Source organism: Danio rerio, chromosome 1 (assembly GCF_052040795.2).
Source record: "Danio rerio strain M-AB ecotype USA chromosome 1, GRCz13ab, whole genome shotgun sequence".
Lineage (NCBI taxonomy): Eukaryota > Metazoa > Chordata > Actinopteri > Cypriniformes > Danionidae > Danio > Danio rerio.
In genome coordinates, this window is record NC_141021.1 from 37,235,196 (window position 1) to 37,259,482 (window position 24,287).

Here is a 24,287-nt window from a genome sequence, read left to right on the forward strand (position 1 = left end):
AATAAGTATGAAGGTTTCAGAAATGTTATGCAAAAATGAAGTCAAAAGAGTTTAATGAAAATAGATTTATTCCAATGGGGTAAATATGTATAATAATAATATTAATCATGTTAATTGAATACACTATGAGAGTGTGTTATTTCCTTTTATTTTTAATTATTTCTTATTGTTTGAATCAAAATTACTTGTTTAAGTTTAAATATTCCATTGAACTTTAATTTTGTTTATAATAATTATAATATTTCAGTGATTAGTATTTTGTATTTTATATATAATTATTGATGGAAGGATAGATGGATGGATAGCAGATATACACCAAAACATAAATCTAAGATGGCAAATAAATAAATAAATTATTAAATTTCTAAATAAATAAATTAGGTCATCTTAGATTGATATTTTGGTGTATATATGTTGTTTTAATAAAAAAAAAACTATAAATCTGAATAAAATCTGTTTATTTTTCAGTTACAACACTAAAGTCATTTAAATCAAAACAATATATCGTCACCTTAGAATTATAAGGTTCTATTTGACATTTTTGTCAAAGTTGAGTTATTGACATATTCTTATTAAATGACAACTTATTTACATTATCAGATGTTTTTTTTTAGGCGTTTACATCTTAAGACTTTTTATTTAAAAAACAAATATTACACGCATACTGTTTGCTATGTAATGCAAAAACTTTGAAGCTCAATATGTCAAAATCATTTAGAACGCATATAGAACCTTATAAATCCAAGGTGACAATATGTATATTTATTTTTGTATATATTGTTTTCATGCACAAAAAAAAATTGTTCTTTCACTAAATGGAAATAATGAATATGAATCCTTGTATATGCATTATTTTAAAAAAAAACTTTGAAATAAGTTAAGTAAATAAATTGGTAAAAGAACTATTTTAAGATATTCCTTGCTGTACCAAGCTATTATTAGAACGATAATCATAGTGCCATTAGTTTACAATTATACATTTGTCAGTGCTATGGCAAGGCAAGGCACATTAAGGGACCCTTTTCAAAAGCCTATTATGACACGTCATCAGCATCTTAAATCCTTGAAGGTGTTTAATATTTCGAATATTCTAAGAAAAAAAAAGTGATATAAATTTATAAATGTACAATTTAATCTTTGCTTCAAATAAAACAAAAACAATTACAACTTGTGCGAGGTGTTTCTAATGCAGCATCTATGGGACAAGACAGTAAATTTGACGTTATTCTCTCCTCTGGCTGCCGTCATCAGTCTCACACAATTTATTTTTCTTTTTCTGAAAGTCTTGATAGCATCATCGTGGAGTTTTTTTATGTTTTATTGTTATTACAGCAAATACGATCGTAAGAAAAAATATTTGTTGTATTCTCCTATTCACTGCGCTGTAAGTTTTCCCAACTATGACGACTTCCACTACTGAGAAACCCAGAAATGTAAAAAGTGTCTATTTATATAGCACATTTCATACACAATGGTAATTCAAAGTGCTTTGCATAAACAAGAAACATAAAAATTATTAAAATATAATAAATTAAAAATGATTAAAACAGATTTAAATGTGTTAAATCACATTTTAAAACTAAAGAGCCAGTACAACTGATTCATTTCCCAGTAAACAGCAGAACCTAAGATCACAACTCTCTTGACAAATATCATTCAATTAAATATGCAAACGATTCACAAACTGTGAATCAAATACAGAAAACTGGGCTGGGATGTATTTTAACAATATGTTGGTCATACAGTGCGCACATATTGTAAATCAACTCCCCCTACCTTTTGTTTTTATTCAGTGATGCACCGAATGGCAGATGGACTGTCACCGCGACGATCTCTGAGTGACAGCGAGGATGACGACTTGCCCAACGTGACCTTGGAGAGTGTGAATGAAACAGGATCCACCGCCTTGACCATCGCCCGCGCTGTCCAAGAGTAAAGACACTTTCATCATTCATCTGCAATATTTATAATCCATCTACAACTAACCTATGTCTATCTATTAATGTGATCAATGATTTTTTATAGCCCTGCCTGCAATAACATGATCCTGTGGAATTTTAAAAGATGTAAGATTTAAGATACAATAATAACCTTTATTTTTATATAGCGCCTTTAAAAGTAGCATCTCAAGGCACTTTACAGACATTTACAATGTGCAGCAGTAAAAAACACATACAAGGATGTATGCAAAGAAAAATATAATAATAAAAAATAATTAAAAACACATGAAATAAAAATAATACCAATAGATCTAAAAATCAAATAAAAGTTACCCTAAATATGTAAGTTTTAAGAGATAAGAGATTTAAAAATACTCAGGGATTCTGCTTTGCGAATATCAGAGGGTGAAGAGTTCCACAATTTAGATGCCAATGAACAGAATGCCCATAGTTTTCCATAGATTTTAGCCACGTATAAATGTGACCAGTTTGCTTGAGTGACCTGATAGGCGGATCTTTTTACAACAGAGAACTACAAAAATATAGTGTTAAGGGATAGTTTACTCACACTCAATGGGTTCTAAACTTTAATAAATGTCTATGGATGTCAGTTTTTCTTTTTTTTTCTTTTTTTTTTTCTTTATGTTTAATAGAAGAAAGAAACTCAATTGTATTTGGAAAAAGTGATGAGTAAATGATTTTAATAGATTTTGGAGTAAAATGTCCCTTTAAGTCCATAGTAAATACATATACAGTAGTCAGCATTTAAAGTACAATTGAAAAAAAGCAGAATTGGCCTATATCAAGAATTGGTGTTGTTTAATAGTTAAAGGAAAACTTTGATAAAAGGTTTTGATCCTTTTTAAATGTTGACTGCTTTTATCCCATGTGACATAAATAAGGGTTAATATGAGTCTATAAATATGCTTGGTCAAATATGGACAAAATCAGCTGTTGGATTTAGAATTTTGATGTAAAATAATTTGGGTTTGTCAATATTTGACCCAAATTTAAGTTGAAACAATTCTGCAAAATTAGAGTGTAGGTAATAGTACACAAGTTAAAATATCTTAAAACAAAGGTTTATGTGACCCCCTTTACACATTCTACGGTTAGTTGTTTAAAACCTAGCAAAGCAACATACATTTTCTTATTTATAAGAAAAGTCACCTCATTATGGGTGCAAATTGGCAAGCAGTAGGTAATGCTGTCTAATTGTGTCTGGAAAAGACACAGGTATTCATTAGAGAAAGGAGTGTGAGCGAGTGACTTGATCTGTTGGTTTTTTATTCAATAAGAAATCAGTGATACATGTAGTAGTTGTTTATGCTGCTTATTTGCAGTGAATATAAAATTTGACACAAAACCTTTAATAAAAAAGACTCAATTCATATTATTATTATTATTACACTGTAAAACCTGATAAGTTAACTCAAACTGTTTAAGCAAACCGATTGCGACAAACCATTCAAGTTATGAAACCAAATGATTTGAGTACTGTAAAGTTCATATATATATATATATATATATATATATATATATATATATATATATATATATATATATATATCGAGAGAGAGAGAGAGAGAGAGAGAGAGAGAGAGAGAGAGAGAGAGAGAGTCATGTACAGATTATTCGTGTTTATAGGATCAAATATTTAGAATATTAAACATTTCAGTTATCAACATAAACAAAGTTCAGTTATCAGTTATATGATTTCAGTTAATAGAGTGAATTCAAACAAAATGAACTATTACAACTATAAACAACTATAGCTACTCAAATATTTTGATATTGCTTGTAGCATTAAAGTTAAATAACCACAAAAAAACAGAATTAATTCATTCATAACTCAATTAGTTTGAGTTATGCTTAATATAATCAGTTTATGAGTTACTCTTTTTCATTAAGTCAAAGTAACTATTTTTTATTATAAGTTATAAAACTAACTTATTTTGTTTAGTGATTTTTCCTGTTAGGTTTTACAGTGTATTATTATTATTATTATTATTATTATTGTTCATTCATTAATTCATTAATTAATTTTCTTGTCGGCTTAGTCCCTTTATTAATCCAGGGTCGGCACAGCGGAATGAACCGCCAACTTATCCAGCAAGTTTTTACACAGCGAATGCCCTTCCAGCCGCATCCCATCTCTGGGAAACATCCACACACACACACACACACACACACACACATACACTACGGACAATTTAGCCTACCTAAATTACCTGTACCGCATGTCTTTCGACTGTGGGGGAAACCGGAGCACCCACAGACAGACTCCACACAGAAACGCCAACTGAGCCGAGGCTCGAACCAGCGACCCAGCGACCTTCTTGCTGTGAGGCGACAGCACTACCTACTGCGCCACTGCTTTGCTATTAATATTATCATGATTATTATTGTCATTATTATTATCAGATTATCATTTTTCAGAGCTTTTTGAAAAAATTATTGACTTAAATAATAATTTAATCACCATTTACTCACCCTTATATTGTTCCCAAACTTTTTTGAGTTTCTTTTTTTTTTATATTTGAAGACAACAGTAGATATGTTAAAGAATCTTGGTACAAATTATGGCAACCACTGACTTCTGTGATTAAAAAACTATTCAAACTGTTATGTTCAACAGAGGTCCTTAACTTTCAGTCTAGGGGTTTCATTGATCCTTCCACATTTTTTAGGTTTGCGAGTTTTAACCCAAATTTGCAATTTAAAAAGTAATTAACACTTACGAATAGATTTAAAGATTTGCATAAACATTTATAGTACATCCTAATATAGACATGTTTACATTCTTGCATTTGGCAAATGCCTATTCAAAGAGATTTACAGCGTATTCAGGAAAAGCATTTTGCCAGTACGTGCGTTTCCTGAAAAGCCAAACGCACGACCTTGTTAAACTAGTTGATGTTCAGGAAGTGCTCTCAGTCTCCATGGGAGTGTGTGCTTCAGGTTGAATGTGTTGTGGACACAGGTGCAGGACTCATGCAGGTTTATGTATCCTCTGACCTGTGATCAGCTAGCGAATAATAAATGGACTTTATTCTTACCTTTGTTATTGTATTCAGCTGATAAAACTGATCATCAGACAGCGATGCTGGACTGCACGTCCCCACCATTGGAAAGCCCCTCTGGTTTTCTCCATTGGGAAACATACAAACAAAAGACGGAACATAAATGACTGTGCTGAGTTTAGTCTGATGGCAGCTGCAGTTTCCCTCTCTGCCTCTTTCTTGTTGACAACAGTCTAGTCTAGCATTGATTCATACCTTAAAACACAATATAAATGGTGTTCCTCTGACCTCGGACGAAAAAATTCCAAGCTGCACATGATGGAATGTGGAAAATAGTGATGTGTTTTTAAAAATGTAGATATTGTTAAAGGAAGGAGAAGATATCTAGGATGTTTTCTTTCTTTTTTTTCCTCTTTGGGCCCCCAAAAGACATTGAGCCAAAAGCTACAGGTGCCCATGAATGACCCCCCCCTTCTGACTGCACATGAACATGTACGTGCACACACACATTTACCCCCCTCATTCCTGCTACCCAAAAGAAACAGGAAGTGTCTCTGTGGGGGGTGAAAATACCTGCCACTCAGAAAAGAATTCCTCTGCAAAGTAGGCCTTCCTTTATCCAATTTAAGATAACATTTTATAAAGCCAGATTTCAGTGAGGTCTTAAGGATCATTTTACCTCAATCAACCCCTGGTGCTCTTTTCAAATCTTTAATGAGAAATAATGTCAACGTAGCTTTGTAAAATAGGCTATAATTTCTGCACCATTAGCGCCACCACGTGGAACAGATTTGACAAACTCTTGCTCAATCTGCTGCATGTTGGTTTTATAAGTATCTAAACTCTATTGGTTAAGCCATTGTTTCTATTCTGTATTGTGTTGGGGGGTCGTTATCACTATAAAGTGCCTTAAAGACATCAAAATCTTCATTAAAAAGTTTGAGATTTTCAATTTTAACCCCATAGTTGTTGTAATAATTAGGCCTAAGGCTTTAAGAAATAAATGTTGGTCAAGCTCCTGCGCTTTTTACAAATAATCAACAATTGTGTCAACCATATCATAGACAAATTTAAAGTAGTATAAATATATTCTCATTGCAGTCTGATTATAAAAAAGTATATTTTCAGAAAGGTAATGTGTCCCTTTACAGACCCAACTTTTTAGATCAGTGGTCACCAAACTTGTTCCTGGAAGGTTGGTGTCCTGCAGATTTTAGCTCCAACCCTAATCAAACACACCTGAACAAATCAAGGTCTTGCTAGTTATACTTGAAACATCCAGGCAGGTGTGTTGAGGCAAGTTAAACCCTGCAGGGACACTGGTCCTAAACTGGTGAAATTGGTGACCCGTGTTTTAGATTATGGAAAAAGCCTATTTATAACAATGAAATAATGGACAAACATGTATTTCCCCATAAAATTTGCAATCGTTGCACATTCTTTTCAAAATATCTATAATATTTGGTCAAGCTTTCAAACAATATGAACTGGCCCGTATTGGTTAAGAAATCACACAAGATGTTTTGGTGAGGTTAAAAGTAATTTGTTTATTTTCATAAAAGTTGAACATGATGGTGAAAAACAAGATGACAGAGTGGACATTGGCTTTATTTAGCGAACTAAATATGGAGGAACATTTGAAAAACAACAGGTACAAGAAATATTAAAGGGTTAATTTAAAAGGGTTGTAAAAGTTTTCAAGAATTCAACTTCTGTTTTCGCCAACTACTTTAAACCACTGAGCCACTATGACTGCTCTTCTGTTATCAATTAGTTTTTATCAATATGATAATTAATGGGAAAATAAAGAATTTTTTTTTGGGGGGGGGGGGGGTCAGAATAATGTAAATAATTAGATTACAGATGTTCACATAAATGTACAAATGCTTAGGACTGTAAGTTTTTATTTTAAACAGTCAATGAGTTCCATTATACAGACCTTAAAAGGACATCCTCCTGAATATACTGGTGTAGTCTGTGTGTGTGTGTGTGTGTGTGTGTGTGTGTGTGTGTGTGTGTGTGTGTGTGTGTGTGTGTGCGTGCGTGCGTGTGTGTATAAGTGTTGTAACATAAAAACATTAGCTAATTAACAATAAATTATTAATAAAATAAATAAATAAAGTGTCAATAAGAATGCATATGTCCACCCTGTCAAGGAGAATTTGTGACAGGGTGGACAATGACAGGGAGGACATTTTTGGCTAAAGATAGCATTTATTTAACACAGGTTGTACCTGCAGCTGGCAAAGTGTAATATACAAAAACATATTTCAAAACACTTATAATTCTACCTGCATCTGTGTAAAGGTTTTAGGTATAGATATTTATATTTGTCTTGCACCCCTCATCATGGAGCAATCCACAGTCAAGTCAGGTAAAGATTCAGTTTTAAAAACAATTTTTTATTTTAAATGTATTTTTGTTGTTGTTGTGAATTTATTTTAAGAAAACAAATAATTTCAAATGTGAGATTTCATTCAGATAAAACATGAAAAAGGAGATTCAGTAATATACAAAAAACCCTGCAAAATATATAAATAAATAAAACAATTATAAAACAACAAAGGGTGCATGGGCCCCCAAATCACTAAATCCACCCCTGCATATATGTCTATAGTTACTTGGGTATCTAGTTATTTTCAAATTATCTTCTTTTGTGTTTGATAGAAGAAAGTCTAATATGTTTTAAGTGTGGGTTAATGATGACAGCGTTTTAATTTTTGGGTGAACTATCCCTTTACACTCTCAAACTTTTCAGGGAAATCCAACTAAGAATTGCTATAACTGATAATTATTAGCTGGAAAAGAAGAAATAATTAAACATTGAAAACAAAAGAAGCTATTTTCTTGTGTAGACATTTGTATGACGACTTTTATAGGCAGTTCTTTGATTCTATGAATTTTATACACTCTCAGAAATAAAGGTACGTGAGCTGTCACTGGGGTGGTACCTTTTCAACAGGTACACATTTGTACCTAAAGGGTCCATATTGGTACCTCAATAGTGTATATTAGTACCTAAAATTTTAAGAGGAACACTTTTGTTCTTTTTAGGTACTATTATGTACCCTTGAGGTATTATTACGGACCTTTTAAGTACAAATTTGTACCTTTTGAAAAGACATCACCCCAGTGACAGCTCGCGTACCTTTATTTCTGAGAATGTAATAGCTTCATCTTGTGGCTATATGAAGTAGTATACGTTTAGTGTGATTAGTGTAATAGCTCCACCTTGTGGCTATATGAAGTAGTATACGTTCAGTGTGATTTAGTTCACACACCTTTTCATACAGTAGGATAAGAAAAATTATATTTGAGGGAAACGTTATTTTATTTGATAAAATAATATTTTAAAATGATTTGAATAGTATTTCTGATTGAAATACTATTGTTATAGCATGATGTTTACACATTAACATTGTTCCATTTTTATTTAATAAAAATAGGGTATACATATCAGTTTACAGTATACTGTTTTGATGCTGGTTTTTAAATTATCTGTAAGACCAAAGCTTTCGATTAAGGCTTGTAGGCCTGTGTTTAATTATTGGGATCAAAGCATATGTGCGCAACATGCTTTTTCATAATTTTTGAAAGTTTGTTGATATGTTGATAGATAGCTTATAGTTTCTTAGTTGATAGTTTAGAGGCCTTATGAATGTATGTATTCATAAGCAATAAGCTTTATATGGTCTAGTTGCTTTTAATAATGGAAATCATGTGCTCTAATTGCAGTTCCCTGTTGCCGTTCAGTATTGAGAGTCTGCGGAGGCCCAGGCCTTCAGAATCACCAGACTCAAAGAGGAGACGCATTCACAGGTGTGAGTTTGAGGGCTGCAATAAGGTTTACACCAAAAGCTCTCACCTTAAAGCCCACAGACGCACACACACAGGTAAGCCAGAGTACAATTACTTCATTATATACATTCTAATCCTTCTAATCATTCTAAGGAAAGCCATTTAGTCAGTAAAACATATCAATTTCCATGTTACTTTTTAGATACTTTGTAAATAAGTCAGATAAATGAGTACTAGTTGCCTATATAATATACAAGACCTAAAGAATAAGCACTAGTAGCTACTGTAGCTAATGTATAAGTTCTTGTGGGTGATTTTATAACTGCAGGTATATTTGGCATTTAAAAAATTAAGGAAAGACTCTTTATAAACAACAATTATGTCCATTATATTATTAAAAGCATATTCAGTTTAATAAGTTGGTGCTAGCCAAACACCCTTCTTTACTTTTAGGGAAAACAGATTTCTTCATAGTATTGTTAGTCAACTTTGTTACAGACAAATCGGATAATTTCTAGAAATAAAAATAAATCATTGCAAGATTTTTTTTTTTTCTATTAGAAAAACAGTCCTTACACAGCAAAATATGGGGACCCAAAACAACTCTATGGGTGTTAATTTCAACACTTTGAAAGTGTCTCATGGGGTCCACTCAAAACAGACTTAAATCAACACTTTCAAAAGGGTTGGCACATTGACACCGAAGTAAGGGTTAATTTTAACTCAGGGCAGAGTTAAAAAATGTAACTATATTTAACACCGCCTGGTGTAATATATTATTTTATTCAACTCTCTTGAGTGTAAATATGGTAAAAAGGTCAAATAGACTGTAAATTACAAAATAAAAACATTTTATTTGAAAACATTCACAACTTCAACAATTCATTCAATTTTTAAAATGCAACAATGTCAAATTTGCTTTAAATGTTTTATTAGTAAAGACAGTATCAACAAAATATGATGTCCAAACTTGATGTTTCATCAGAGCAATTTGAAAGTTCAATATATCGTCACTCATAGTTTTCTTCTGAAATTACATTTTAAACAACTTGGCGTGCAAATCTTTCACTTCTGGTGTTTCCTTGGTCCTCCATATCAAACACAGCAGTTTAAATGAAGGTATAAATGCTGTAAACTTGTGTGAAAACAAACTGGAGCTAGGAAATCTCATCAAGCATGTCCTGTGAATGAAGTGCTTCCCAGCCACAGGATGACCTTTTTATCCATGACGATGTACAGTAGTAGCTGCTGATCGCTCGTCTGGTGGTTCCTGATGCACGGATATACTGTAGGGTGATGCTCATCTAAGAACTCTTCAAGACTCCAGCATGACTAAGAAAAATGTTTGAAAACAAATTGCAATCAAATTCTATGATATATTTAAAATAACATTTAAAGTAAATAAAACATTCAAGAAATCTAAACTCACCTTTTGAAAATCCACATGATGATCCACAACTTGACTCTCCCAGCTGGTTGAGGTGACAGGATATGGAAAAGTAGAAAAAACACATATATCACTGTTGGATCTCCAAAAACAATTAGGTTAACCACTATGACTAGAACTGGAAAACAGGCAGCTGTCTGTCCACAATCCTGAATTTAACACACTTGGAGCAAAATTTAGAGGAGCTTAAAATCTTTTATATCATTTAGTGATGCTGACTTCCCCAAAATATTGGCCACAGTGTAAAAAATATTCATAAACTTACAGTTTTCTGTAAGCGTGTGCGTGTGTGTGTGTGTTTGTGTGTGTGTGTGCGTGTTTCTTTACCAGATTCAACTTGTTAGGCCCTTTCAGGTCCAGTATTGACGCCACCTTTCCTGGAGTCTAGCAGATGTTTCAGGTCCAAATATAATCTAAAATATTAGGATAAGCAGAAGAGAAAAAGTGCAAAGCAGAGCAAAACATTATTTAAGTAACAGTTCACCCACAATACAAAACTTATCACCTTCATGTCATTTGTTATTCTCTAATGCTCTAATACCCTCTCAGCTTATTGTAAAACAAATACAGAACTTTATACAACATACCTTCATTATTATCACCACATATGACCAAGAAGGTGTGCTTGGTCATTTCACCAACTCTGGAAATACACCATCCGTCTCTAATCAGCCACCGTCACAGGGTCTTGTGTTATTGTACAGAGAACTGTGGCTGTTAAAAAACAACAACACATTAGTATCTAACACATATGCATAACCTTCAGATAAAAAAGAGAGATGAACATCACAAAGTATGCCTCAAACATTTTCACATATCTTTTGATTCAGATGTTGATTATTGATAATAAATCTACAAATCAAACTGTATCATCATTAGGCTGCTCAAATATGAATCAGTTGATTAATTTACAGACAGGTGGCTGTTTACAACGCACTAATAAAACGGAAATGTTGTGTACAGTACATGCTAAGTTTAGCCTAATTTTAAGCACAATATCATGCGGGAGAAAAAGCTTGACTAAGATGTTCCTGACAACAGAAATAGCCTAACTTACTAACGTCAGACATCCCGAGTTGGGAAAAGTCATTTTCGGGGGATACAGAGTTGATTTGCGGGAGGTAGCGGGAGAGATGAGTACCTAAAGAGCAATGGGATGAGTTGCGCGCGACGTACCTGAAGAGCGGTGGGGGTGACTTGCGCGCGACGTACCTGAAGAGCTGGGAGGGATGCGGTGGAGTCGTGGAGAGGGGCGTGCAAAGTGTTTAATGACCGGGCGGGAGACGCGCGATATCCGGGAGATGATCATTCATTTGCGGGCATCTACTTGGGCATCTGGGAGTCTCTGTGCATTTGCGGGATAACGTTAACGTTAGTCCTGCAACTTCCGGGAGACTTCTGTAACGTTAAATGTCTGATAAAGTGCAAACGCGGTCATTTAAAGACATTAATGTTAACATTCCGACTTTAATGGTTGTCAACACTTAATATAATTTAAGCGTACGTTATCACACGAGTCTAAGTTATGGACTAACGTTAACGGTATATGGACGGCCACGAATGAACCAGTTTAAAAGGGCCGCGGTGTTTAAAATAACCAAATTAACGTACACGAATAACAAACAATCATTTGTTTCAGTCAGAAAGCCTTTTACAAGTAAGCATATGTTCATTTACTCACCAGATATGTTTTAGAAACTCTCCAGAGCTTATGGAAACCGTCCTGTGTTGCCGTTAGCATCCGGGCAGAGTAGGCTAACGTTAGGCGGCTCCGGGGATTCCCTCGCTAGTTTGCTTGGAATTAAAGGAGAAGTGTCGATTTTATTTTACAGATGGGTAACAACGCACAAAATGGCATTAAGCGTGACAGAAATGTGTTGAACATGTACATTTGATGTTTTTATGCACTATGTATGCGTGAGCATATAAAAACATTCTTGAAAAGAAGTCAATAGTAATGCAGTTAAGCTAGATACACAAACGACCATGAATGAACCGCAAAAGTTTAAAATTGTAACTCCATTCTAAAGTTATTAACTTAACAACATGTTTACAACTGTATTTCCTTAAAGAAAGTCAGTAAAATACCAACATTTAGGTAGTTTGACTCACCAGTTGCTGTTCTAAACCTCAGATGGAAAATGGCATCTGGAAAATTCTTCAGTGACTGGGGCTGCATGAATTCCCGGATGTTGGAAATAACACCACCAAGTGTTGAAAAGATAACTCCTTGATTTCGCACTGAATAAAAACAATTCTAACTCTTATTATATTCATTTATCAAAATCTAACTCTTTAACGTCAACACTTTACTCTCAAATGCTTCAACACCGAGAATTTAACTCTGGTGAATTTGCTGTGTACCTTTCAACACTTTCAAGCAAGATGACATTTCACCTGTGGATACACAAAAAGAGAGAAACACAAGTTCTCTTTAACTCACACATACATGACTGTCAATTCACATACTGTAACAGAATTGTTTACTACTTTTTATATATATATATATATATATATATATATATATATATATATATATATATATATATATATATATATATATATATATATATATATATATATATATACTTGACAGAAGTATTGTCGTCGATCCCAGTTGTAAGAGCAACAAATAATAACATGATCAATCTAGTTTATCATTTGGAAATTGATCAACTAGATTGACAGATGATTTATCAATTTTTCTGATAAGTCATCTGTTGAACTGCATCCCAATCCTCACAAATACTGCAGAAGACCTGTATTGGAACCCACGTGGACCCAAGATTCTCACAGAAATCAGTCAAGTTTGGTAAAGGAAAAATTAGAGTTTGGGGTTACATTCAGTATGGGGGCGTGCGAGAGAACTGCAGAGTGGATGGCAACATCAACAGCCTGAGGTATCGAGACATTTGTGCTGCCCATTACTTTATAAACCACAGGAGAGGGCAAATTCCTTAGCAGGAAAACGCTCCATCTCATACTTCAGCCTCCACATCAAAGTTTCTGAAAGCAAAGAAAGTCCAGGTGGTCCGGGATTGGCCAGCCCAGTCACCAGACATGAACATTATTAAGCATGTCTGGGGTAAGATCAAGGAGGCATTGAAGATGAATCCAAAAATGTTGTTAAAGGAGTTCTGCAGGAATGCTTTTTTTATTTTTTTGCCATTCCAGATGACTTTGTTAATAAGTTATTTGAGTCATTGCAGAGGTTCTGTTAATGTATATTTCTGTTAAGTGACAAGACTTTTGTCTTAGCAAAGTCAGACCTTACTGTCCTAATTAAATGATTAAAAATCAAAGCATGATCATATTTTATTTTGCTAAAATAAGCATAATCTAGAGCCTTACATAAGCCACCAAATAATCAACTAGAAGTCAAATTATTTGTTGTTCCTAAAACTTGGATAGGCGACAAGACTTTTGTCAGGCAGTGTATACATATATACAGTTTCCAAAAATAACTGTGTAATTTTTTTATTATTTAAAATATCTTATCAGCTAGAAAAAGTGATGTAATTGCCACTAATGGGTGTTTTTTTACATAGTTGTGTGAGATAATTCCACCAATTTAAAGGCAAGGTATGGTAGGGTAACAATTTATTTGCAGACTCATTTTTGTTGAATAAAACTTTGATAAAAAAAATAATGTTGTAAAATTAGGAAAACTAGTTGAAACTTTTATAAATACAAAAAAGTCAAAAATTACCAAAATAAAAGTAAAACGAAATATTTTGATTTCACAATGATAGGCCTACATTATAGAAAAATGACACTAGTTTAGACATAAGAAATCATGATTTTTGCCAATATAAGACACTTTTTTAAAGAAAATATTGTTGTTATGGCATTTAACATCTTGCTATCTATATTAACAAGTGACAAATTTCTATAAATAATTAAACATGTAAACATTTTTTTAAGCTGAAAGAAAATTACGGCTTTTTGGACACCAAATGTACATGCAATTACAGAAACACCCTTGTACTTAATGGAAAATACTGTTAATAGCATGAAAATAGAAATTAAACGATGTATGGGCTTGTCATAAATGGTCTCTTCCTGTCGCGCAACACGTCTCTTTTATTGACATGTCACTGGTTTTCTCCATCTCGCAGGTGAAAAGCCATATAAGTGCACGTGGGATAACTGCACATGGAAGTTCGCTCGCTCTGACGAACTGACGCGACATTACCGCAAACACACCGGCGTCAAACCGTTCAAATGCAGCGACTGTGACCGCAGTTTCTCCCGCTCGGACCACCTTGCCCTCCATCGCCGCAGACACGCTCCACAAACATGCCTAGTGTGAAAAAACACACTCAACGGACAAAACAAGCAGAAAGAGCGGGTCTCTTTCTGCCAGTGCCGCATGCAGAAGCTCTGGAAATATTCCCCGCACAACAATAATGAGGAGAAAGGTATGGTCAGTTCATGGAATTGGATAGATATGTATCAGCATTTATTTGCCTTTCCCTCATACGGTTTATTGTTCTGCACTTTTAGGTGAGGTTTATTCGTGAAGGTGGGAGCCTTGAGTCTTTAATAATGAACTATTAAAAGCCATGTGCTGTTAAATGTGTTTTATATAGGCCTACAGGTTTCCTTCAGGTTTACTCATGGACACCTAATGGAGTTGAAGGTTTTTCTTTTAACTCTCAAAACTATTTAGAAATCATGTTGTACTTATTTTTCTCGTTTAAAAAGCATCAAAGAGGAGCCTGAATATTTTCTGTGCAAGCTTTGGTTATGCGTTTGGCAAGTAAAAGTCACTTTGAAAAACAAAAAACAAACAAAATATAGTTTGCAGGGTAATAAAGGCATGGCTGTAAGTGTGTAGAATTTAGTACATAGGCCTACAACATTATCAAAACCCACACAAAAAGACAATAAAACAAACATCACAGTATTTACTGCAAGTTCACAGCTTTGCATGGGCTCCTCCAGTTATCACTTTATTATGAATTTTGAAATTGTTTTTGTTTCTTTATGTATAACTGAATGTGAGGAGACCGACGTAACATTTTAAACTTTCCCTGCATCATTTGTGCACAAAACTAGTGTAGCAGATGTCTGTATATTTTATAGTCTCTACCATGTGGTATATCATTTTGTTTGTTTGTATTGTTTGTATTGTATGTCATATATTTGTTCTGTATTCCAAGTTTGCACCCCGCTGTCCATTAATATGTGATGCCAAAATCTATAGTATTTTACAGGGAACCCTGATGACTAAAAATCATGAGTGTAAATGATCGTCAAATGGGCAGTCCTTTTATTATTATTATTATTATTTTCTTTTACAATGATGTATCTGTAAATGATGTTATGGTAAACATTTCAGTTTTATATGGATTTAACTGTGAATTTATACATAAATACAGTATATGTTAGAAAAAAAGGCATGAATAAAAGCACCGATTTGTATGTTCAGAAAAGACTCTTGTGTGAATTTAAACATGATTTATGAAATGTTAAAATGTTAGATCACACTCTTCACTCCAGATTAATAAGATCTAGCCCCGGATGCCAGATCCTGTCAGAAAATGTCTGTTTCTTTGGGTATCCAGACAACAAGCCAGCGAGCAGACTCACCAATGCCCAAACCTTTTATTCAACAGTCTCTTAAATATAAGAGTTGACTAAGAAGCAGAAGCAGATGACGGTCGGTCATGAGGATAAAGGAAGAGCAGAGTTTATTGAATAATCTTAGTTGCATATGATTTAATGCTTAGACTTGGATGGATGGATGTCTCAACTGTCCCCAATTACAGAATTCATTTAAGAGCTTACCATAATAACAATGTACACTTTTAATTTTATCACTGTTTCACTATGTTATTTAATTTGAAAAAGTTATTTACAAGTTATTAAGTAATTTTTTTAACAATTAATTCATTTTAAAGTTCAAAGAAGTATTTTAGTAAAGTTTCAGTGTAGATTTTCAGTGAAAAAAATATTTTTTGTTCAGTTTTTTTTAAGCCTGGCAATTGGTTGTTGCTTGTTCCTTTAGTGTAATTTTATGACCAACTTAACACATTTAACAATTTAACCAATTTACATTTAATCTGTTTACCAATAAATAAAACTAAAATCCAAACTGATGTTTTAGAATTTTTCTTATTATTACATTTTAATGAATGTTGCAATCGTCCCCCTGCTCGGAGTCAGTTGCAAAGTTTGACTTTGTCTGTTGAGGTTTCTGCATACTGTACATTATCATATGTACACATTACAGCAATGTCGGTTGGTGTCAAATAGATGTGGCTTTATTGTATTAAAAGTTTGGCATTCTCTGTAAAACTAAAGGAAATGCAAAAAGTGTTGCAACTGCTCTTCCCCTATTATTTTACTCTCTGGTAATCTGTAATAATATAATATTCCTATTTAGTGCAGTTGTTGCATATTATACATAATATGTGCAGTTTTAATACATATAAAATGTGCTTCTTAAAACCCACCACAGGGGTGCAGCAGTTTACCAGGGTTAAAAAAAAAAAAGAGTCTCACTATCCTCTATTCAAACAGCTGTTAAGTCCTAAACTGGACACTATCTCGCAGGTCAGTTCATTACACGCAGTTTAACCTTTAACCCACCTTTACCCTACTCTTGACGAACGAAATGAAAACAAATGCCATCTTTCCCATTGGGTGTTGTCAGCGTTCGTTAAGTAATGATGAAACACCTTTGGTTTCTCTGGTGATTGCGCAGGTGCGTGGGTTCAATCAGGGAGCGTCTTCCTTTTCGTGACCTCCACATATTTGGATATTGGCACAAAGTATTTAATGATTCAGAAATGTTCTAGATTTTATCTGCGTGTCTGGTTGCATCATATGGAACACTTTTCTAATCGGTCCTCCTTTTGCAAATGTCCTCAATGATTAGTTTTCAGTCATCATTCATTTTCTTTTTGGCTTAGTCCCTTTATTAATCTCGGATTGCCACAGCAAAATGAACCGCCAACCGTGTGTGTGTGTGTGTGTGTGTGTGTGTGTGTGTGTGTGTGTGTATATATATATATATATATATATATATATATATATATATATATAAATAATAAAATATAATTCATTCATTAATTTTTCTTCGGCTCAGTCCCTTTATTCATCAGGTGTCACCACAGCAGAATGAGCCGCCAACTTAGAGCATATGTTTTACACATGCAGCCGATGCCTTTTTAGCTGCAACCCAGTACTGAGAAACACCCATACACACTCTTTCATACACACACATACACTACGACCAATTTAGTTTATCCAATTCCCCTATACTGCATGCCTTTTAGATTGTGGGTTAAACCAGCACCCATAGAAAACCCACACGAACACGAATAAAAATAGAATATATAAAAACATTTTAAATAAACAATGGATTAACACAATTATTTTTGAATGAAAGACTATTTTAAAATATTAAAATATTTTAGCTTAAAATTGACTACATTCTTGTTGTTGAAAAAGTGAAATATTCGCTGTAAAAAAATGCTGGGTTCCAAATTGATTAAGTTAGCTTATCACATTTAAGTTGACTGAACATGCAACAATTAAGTTGTTCCAAAAGAAATCTGAAAAGAATAATGTTTCAACTCATTTTAAATAAGTAATTTGGACAAACAGCAGAAACAAGTATTTTTCAGTGTTTTTCAAAAAATACCTTTTCAGAATTTGTAGAAAGAATGACTTATTATTATGTAGTATAGTTAACAGTGTGTAGTAATCTTTGTTCAGGAACATACCTTTTGCGTTTATTTGTCTGTGGTTGGTATGACCTTTTAATGTTGATCTAAGATCAGTTTCACAGGTTTACCTGCATGATTAATGACATTCCTGCTGGATTTCCTGCTTTGTAACTTCATGTACATGCAAATTCATTCATAGTGTATTTTGTAAATACAAATAAAAAAAATTTGGTATTATTTACAGAATATAAATACATCATTCTGCCAGTAGATAATTTGATTTGCTACAGTGCTCAGCATAATTGAGGACACCCTATTTTTAAAAATGAATATTTGTATCCATTTTTCAGTGAATATAGGCAATGTATTTTGGTGCATTTAAACATTTATTAAACAGATATATTTATTAAAAATATTTTAGTCACCAAACAAATTTTGATATTGAAAGATAATTCAATTAAATTTTCCATTTTTGTTGCTTCTTGATTTTACCTTTTTTAAATTTTGTATTTAATATTTTTCTGTAACAAATAATCCATATAATATATAGTCATAATATCGTAAGTTATTTTGTTAGATTAGCTTCGGATTGGCTTCAGTACTGACTAATCTAATGTATATGCACAAATATAATATTGTAGCTTCCTATTAAAAATATTTAAAAGATAGATTTGTGATGGGTGTACTTATAAATGCTGAGCACTGGATATCTTTTTATGATTTATTTTTTTTTAGAGTTTATGCATACAAATTTAAACAAATGAATGAGTAACAGCACCTGGATGCGCAATGAATCCAGCAAAATGACTGCCGCTTCAAAAAGCTAAAGTGATCAAAGGCCAGAGTCACACTTCCACAGCCACATGGATGAGAAGCGAATGAACACACTGAGTGTGTTTGTGTTAGTTGGAAATAGATCCTGCATGTCTCAATCAGTCATCTCCCTCTGATCTGAGAGGATGAGAAACACCTTATGAAAATATTGTTTATCTGACAGTAAAAACAGAAGTGAGGCTTGTTGTTCCCCTTTCCTCTGCCTCATAATCCAAACAAAAGAATCTCTGTCATAACACAACTGCTGAGCGCTCTTCAAAACACAGAGAGGGAGAGAGATTCAGCATGAATGTGTAAGGGTAAAAAGAGAGAGAATGGACAGGCAGGATGTTCCTATTTTAGTTGGCACAAGTTCTGCTCACTTGTCTTACTTTCTCTTTATTTTTTCCTACTTTAACGCATCCATGAGTTATTTAATCACAATGTCATGTTTTAATTGGGTTTTTACATTTAAGAAGAATTTCATGCCATTAAACATCTGTTATTTTTAATGTTAGAAATCATATTCTGATGTACTTTCAACACGTCTATTCACTCAACTATGTATTTGTAGTATAAAAAAATCAAATGGTCTGAAAAAAATACACTGTAAAAAATTTCCAGGTTTTCACAACAAGTTACTGTAATTTTTCACAGTAAATTACATTAGTACCCCTTCACAGTATTTAACTGAAAAATTCACAGTAATATGTTGTATTCATAATTTTATTGTGAAATTACGGCAGGTAGCATGATTACAGCAAATTACTGTGAAAAGGGCTATATCTTTTGCACGTTAGTTATAGAAATTCAAACCTTTTTTAATTCAACGCAGAAATTAATACAAATGAACTTTTAACATATAATAACAGAATGTTATAGCCCCCAAAACGATTTGGTTACCAACATCTTTTTGGTTGTACTGCACCTTTATTTAATTTTATACAGTTAACATAGAATAGGAAATAATATTTAATGAACATAACTGTGTGCTTAGCCAAAACATAATAAACTGGAATAAAAAGTAATTAATTAATGAAACCAAAGACTGTTAAACAGCCAACAATTATTTCAATGTCAGGGTAAATGTCTGCTTTAGACGGTTTCATGAGTATTGGGCACCTGTCATCGCCTGGAGGTCACTAATCTTTAATTTAGAATTAAATATATATATATAAATTTTTATCTATATAAATAAACCACAGATTAGAGTTTTAACCAACTACATTCTAGCATGAAAAACAGTTAAAACTTCATTTTCGGACGCATAGAGAGCCATCGAAGACGGGGCAATTGTCCCAATGTCTAGCCTGAAGACAGGCGCCTCTCGGCGGATACATGAGTAATGAGCGCCGTTACCGCCTGGAAGTCATAGATCTCTGCTACCGGCAAAACACACTTAAAATTACACACAATCTTTACTAACAATCCACAGATTTGAGTTTTGAAGAACTACATTCTCGCATGAAAAAGTGTTAAAACTTTATTTCATTACATATTACAAGCAATATTTATAATATTATGTGCCTTCTCATCCACCATTACAGCTTGATGCAGCTTGGTGCAAAATGAATCCTGGGAGGAAAAAATAATATTTCTCAATAAATACACTCCAAACGAACTTTATTCTTATTGTTAAAATCAGAGATATGTAATATTTTGAATGGCGAAGAAAATAATTAACTTTATATTTCAATCAATATATTACTTTTGCACTGCTTCGGTTCAGGACTCGTGTGACATTGAATCAGATTCAGATATTTTATCAGACGTGTTCATGAGCTCATAGTCATCAACAAGCAATTCGTGTACAAGCAGTACACGAACCAAGCAATATGATGAAATATTAATGAATTATATGTTTGCGTCTTACAATATTATACAAAATGGAATCGTTTTCAGGCGAATTCGACTCTTTACTGTTCACTTAAAGGAGCCGAATTCAACTCTTTACTGTTCACTTAAAGGAGCCGATTCATTTAACAGAACCGACTCGACTCAACCGCAAACAAGCGCCATCACCACAGACAACGCGTCGTCTCTTCACCCAACGGATTCATCCTCGGTAAGTGTTAAAATATGACTTTTGTCCGTTAAATGATTGTTGTATGTGTATTTCTGTATAGTGCATGTCATTTAACAGGAATTTACCAAGTACTTCAGTTGTACTCGCACGTACAGGGTTTAAGCGCGCCTTTTTTTAAAACAAGAAATTAACGACGCCAGATGGTGATTGTAGTGTTTTCTGAGGTATTAGCATAACGTTAACGTTAGTTCCTGAAAAAAGAAAGGGAATTTTCTTTAATTAACTTCTTGTTAACTGCATTTTCTGTTTCAGTACAAGACTGAAGTAAAGGTGAAATGACTAAAGTTAAGGTAAGCTCTGACCTTCTCTTAAGTTAACGTTACGGTTAGTCACCATCATGTACGTTAATTTTGTTCACTGTAACGTTAACGTTAAGTTAGTTAACTAAACTAAACTCATTATGAAACAAGTCTTAACTGTTTTATTAAATGAGGCTTATAATACAATTCAGTTGTATTCTTTTAAACTAACACTAACACAGTACATATTGTATATTTCTCACTGGTGTTAATGCAGTGCTAACATTTACTAATGAGAACTAATTGTATAATGTCACTAACTGTAGATTTTATTTTTTGGTGTTCAGGTGTACCTGATAATAGCTGAAGTGTGAGGTGAGTGTAAATTCTGAGCACACAAATATAACCTAAATTCATTATCACAATCTAAACCTATATATATATATATATATATATATATATATATATATATATATATATATATATATATATATATATATATATATATATATATAGAGAGAGAGAGAGAGAGAGAGAGAGAGAGAGAGAGAGAGTGAGAGTATGTGTGTGCGTGTGTTAGGTTGAGTCTTATTCTAATCTTATTATATTCATATTTTTTTTGCAGCCACAGCCATTGATGTTGAAACACTGATGCTACCAATCAACCCTCGCTTGATTATTAAAGGTAATGTTGATGCCTTCCTCATTTTTATTAGATTTTTAAATGTCAGGTTTTTCACAGATTTGTTGTGAGCAGTTTCTTGTACAAACTCTTTTTCTTCTTCCAGAAGTTCCACCAGTACCTCCAGTAGTATAGTAAATATTAGACAAAGATTTTTTTAAACTATAGTTTTTATTTTTATTAGCAATTTTACTGGGCATGTGTGTTTGTTTGCTTGGTTTTTAATAGGCAGAGCATGGAATGTCAACTTCGTTTCTACAAACAAAATGTAATTATTCACAAACACCTCTAATTTAGTCCTTCTTTCCCCCTTTTAGTCTTATTCCTTGGACTCGGAGGGTCGAGTGGTCATGGGACCTCACCTGGATTTCACAACTGACTTTGGATCTGGTCTGAAACTGAAGTATGCTGAAGATGCCTTTTGCACTCTGGAATTTAAGGTAATGTCAACAATAAATATTGTAACTGAGGGCTTGTTTTGGGGGGGTTAAACAAGGAATGTATAGGAGCACAAGTCATGACTCCCCTTGTCCCCTTGTTATAAAGGGCCGTGTTGCAGACACAATTTGTTTGTCTGTGCTGGAGACCAGAGGGGAAGCTGTCTTTAAAAGGATGGGGCTCTTATACCATATGTGAAGTTACCTATTCAGGTGAGTGGATTACATACAAGTCATTGCAAATGCATAAATAGTGGGAAATTTTTACTGGGCAGCACAAATTAAGTGAAACTCAAAAAACGTTGAAAAATATTTGGAATATTTGCAAAAAACTTGATTGAAATGAATACAACACAAGTGCTATATCACTTCAATCAAGTTTTTTTTGCAAAATTGTCCTAATATTTAAATCATGAAAAATTAGCTTGATGCAAGAAACATCCTGCTAGTATTCAAGAGCAAGTACTGTGATGCATGTGTTAACTTTGCAATAAGTGTGAACCCAGCATTAGATTATAGTCTGTAAACAGAAGGTGTAAATCAAATCAACTGTTTTAAAATGCTCTGCCTAGGTCATTAAAACCACTATTTGTTGTTGGACTGTTCTTGATTGTGTGTTTGTGATGGAAATGTTTTTCAGATGTTTTTGTTTAAATAATTGCAGTTTGACTGAGCTACAGTATTGTCAGCATGTTCAAACTGAGCTAACAGTAATTTTGCTCTCTAGTGCAGCAGTAGTGTCCCAGTAGTGTTGTATGAAGCTAACTGTTTGTCTGCTCTTTTGCTTATAGGTGCTTTTTGGGCACCAGTTTGGAGATGGAAGACAGACGAAGTCAAAGAAGCAGAGAAGACACATCAACCAGCAAGTGTGTAAAATTATCAGGAAAATGATTGACCTTGAATAGACGACTGCCTAATTTAGCAAGAAGTTTTGTCTCTCTCTCTCATGTGTGTGTGTATATATGTGTAGAGAGAGAGCGCACTCTGAAGCACTGCTTTTTATATGTATGCTACATATGATGTCAGATTTTTTTATGAATATGTTCTTATAGTATTTTTTGAGGCTTCACCTTCACCTTTTGAAAGTTTTCTGAAATGTTTACACGGATGTCATTAAGCTGTTAAATAAATCTGTAAAATGTATGTGTGTTTGTTTTTATTTTGATTTTAGAGTCTTTTCAGATCACCCAATAATGAAGATTCTGTCGTCATTTACGCATCCTCAGGTTGTTTGGACACAAAGAGGAATATTTGATATTTTTATTCCTGTGTTTAACAAAAAAAAACATTTTTAACAGAGCTGGAACAACCTGAGGGTGAGTAAATCAAGATAGAATTTTCATTTTTGTGTGACCTAAAATTGCTTTGAAATTTTACAGCACCAAACTGTTAAATTACAGTAATCCGGGATAAAACTGTAACTTTACAGTTAAATCAGGTATTTAAACTGCAACCTACTGCTAAATCACAGTAATCGTTTTGCAAATTCACAGTAAAATATAGTTAATTCTACAAGATAATACTGTGAAATTACCGTAACGAACTTTATTATCTACTGTAAAGTTACAATATATGGTTGTAATTTCACAATAATTTACTGTGACAAAACCACAGTAAATTACTGTGAACTACCTCACAATAATTTACTGTGAATTTACATACAATAATTTACTGTGAAAGTAATGCAATTATTAGCCAGTAATTTACTGTGAATTTAAGGTCAAATTTTTTACAGTGTACTAAATTGTTGGCTGAATACACAGAATAACCTGAAATAACAACCGAGACTTAGAGTAGAGATTAGCCAAATTTTATTTTAAATAAAATAAATATGCGTGCACTGCACACACACATACATAACCATGTCCTTTGCAATTTTCCTGCACTCTAACACTTTAACTCCACCAAGAAAAAAAAAAGTTTAGATTGCATTTCTAACTCCTAATGTCACTAGTTAACACACTCAATATACATTTTTTTTCAACAAATCACATAATTTCTAAAATATCATCCTTTACCGAATGGTATATGTCTGTTTAAAATAAAAAAAAGAATTGAATACTAAATAATCTTTATTTTTTGAAGTATGCCATAAAATGTTTCAGATTCTCATTTAACAAGTTTTCTTGTTTTTCTTTTCTTT

At 33.2% G+C, this 24,287-nt stretch overlaps 1 protein-coding gene and 2 long non-coding RNA genes across 4 annotated transcripts in view; 2 read left to right on the forward strand and 1 right to left on the reverse strand.

Annotated features, from left to right (window-relative positions):
• klf12a (Kruppel like factor 12a) overlaps nucleotides 1-15,641 on the forward strand; it is a 59,645-nt gene extending 44,004 nt beyond the window's left edge. Inside the window, 3 exon segments of the mRNA NM_207062.2 lie at nucleotides 1,794-1,932; nucleotides 8,699-8,856; nucleotides 14,327-15,641. Coding sequence (NP_996945.2) covers nucleotides 1,794-1,932; nucleotides 8,699-8,856; nucleotides 14,327-14,520 — 491 coding nt within the window. The 3' untranslated portion in view covers nucleotides 14,521-15,641.
• Nucleotides 9,596-12,380, reverse strand: LOC147846909 (uncharacterized). Its single transcript, XR_015476705.1, has 6 exons — nucleotides 12,321-12,380; nucleotides 11,890-12,002; nucleotides 10,796-10,922; nucleotides 10,536-10,621; nucleotides 10,191-10,233; nucleotides 9,596-10,093 (listed from the first exon to the last, which is right to left on the reverse strand). It is a non-coding gene; the product is annotated as an uncharacterized LOC147846909 (long non-coding RNA).
• A 5,049-nt stretch (nucleotides 15,642-20,690) lies between the features above and the next one.
• LOC147846910 (uncharacterized) lies at nucleotides 20,691-23,287 on the forward strand. 2 transcript variants are annotated; one of them, XR_015476002.1, is made up of 7 exons: nucleotides 20,691-20,765; nucleotides 21,039-21,076; nucleotides 21,373-21,400; nucleotides 21,651-21,710; nucleotides 22,025-22,147; nucleotides 22,254-22,357; nucleotides 22,936-23,287. It is a non-coding gene; the product is annotated as an uncharacterized LOC147846910 (long non-coding RNA). The 2 variants fall into 2 exon arrangements; XR_015476003.1 differs by having other exon boundaries at nucleotides 21,657-21,710.
• Nucleotides 23,288-24,287: the final 1,000 nt, after the last annotated feature.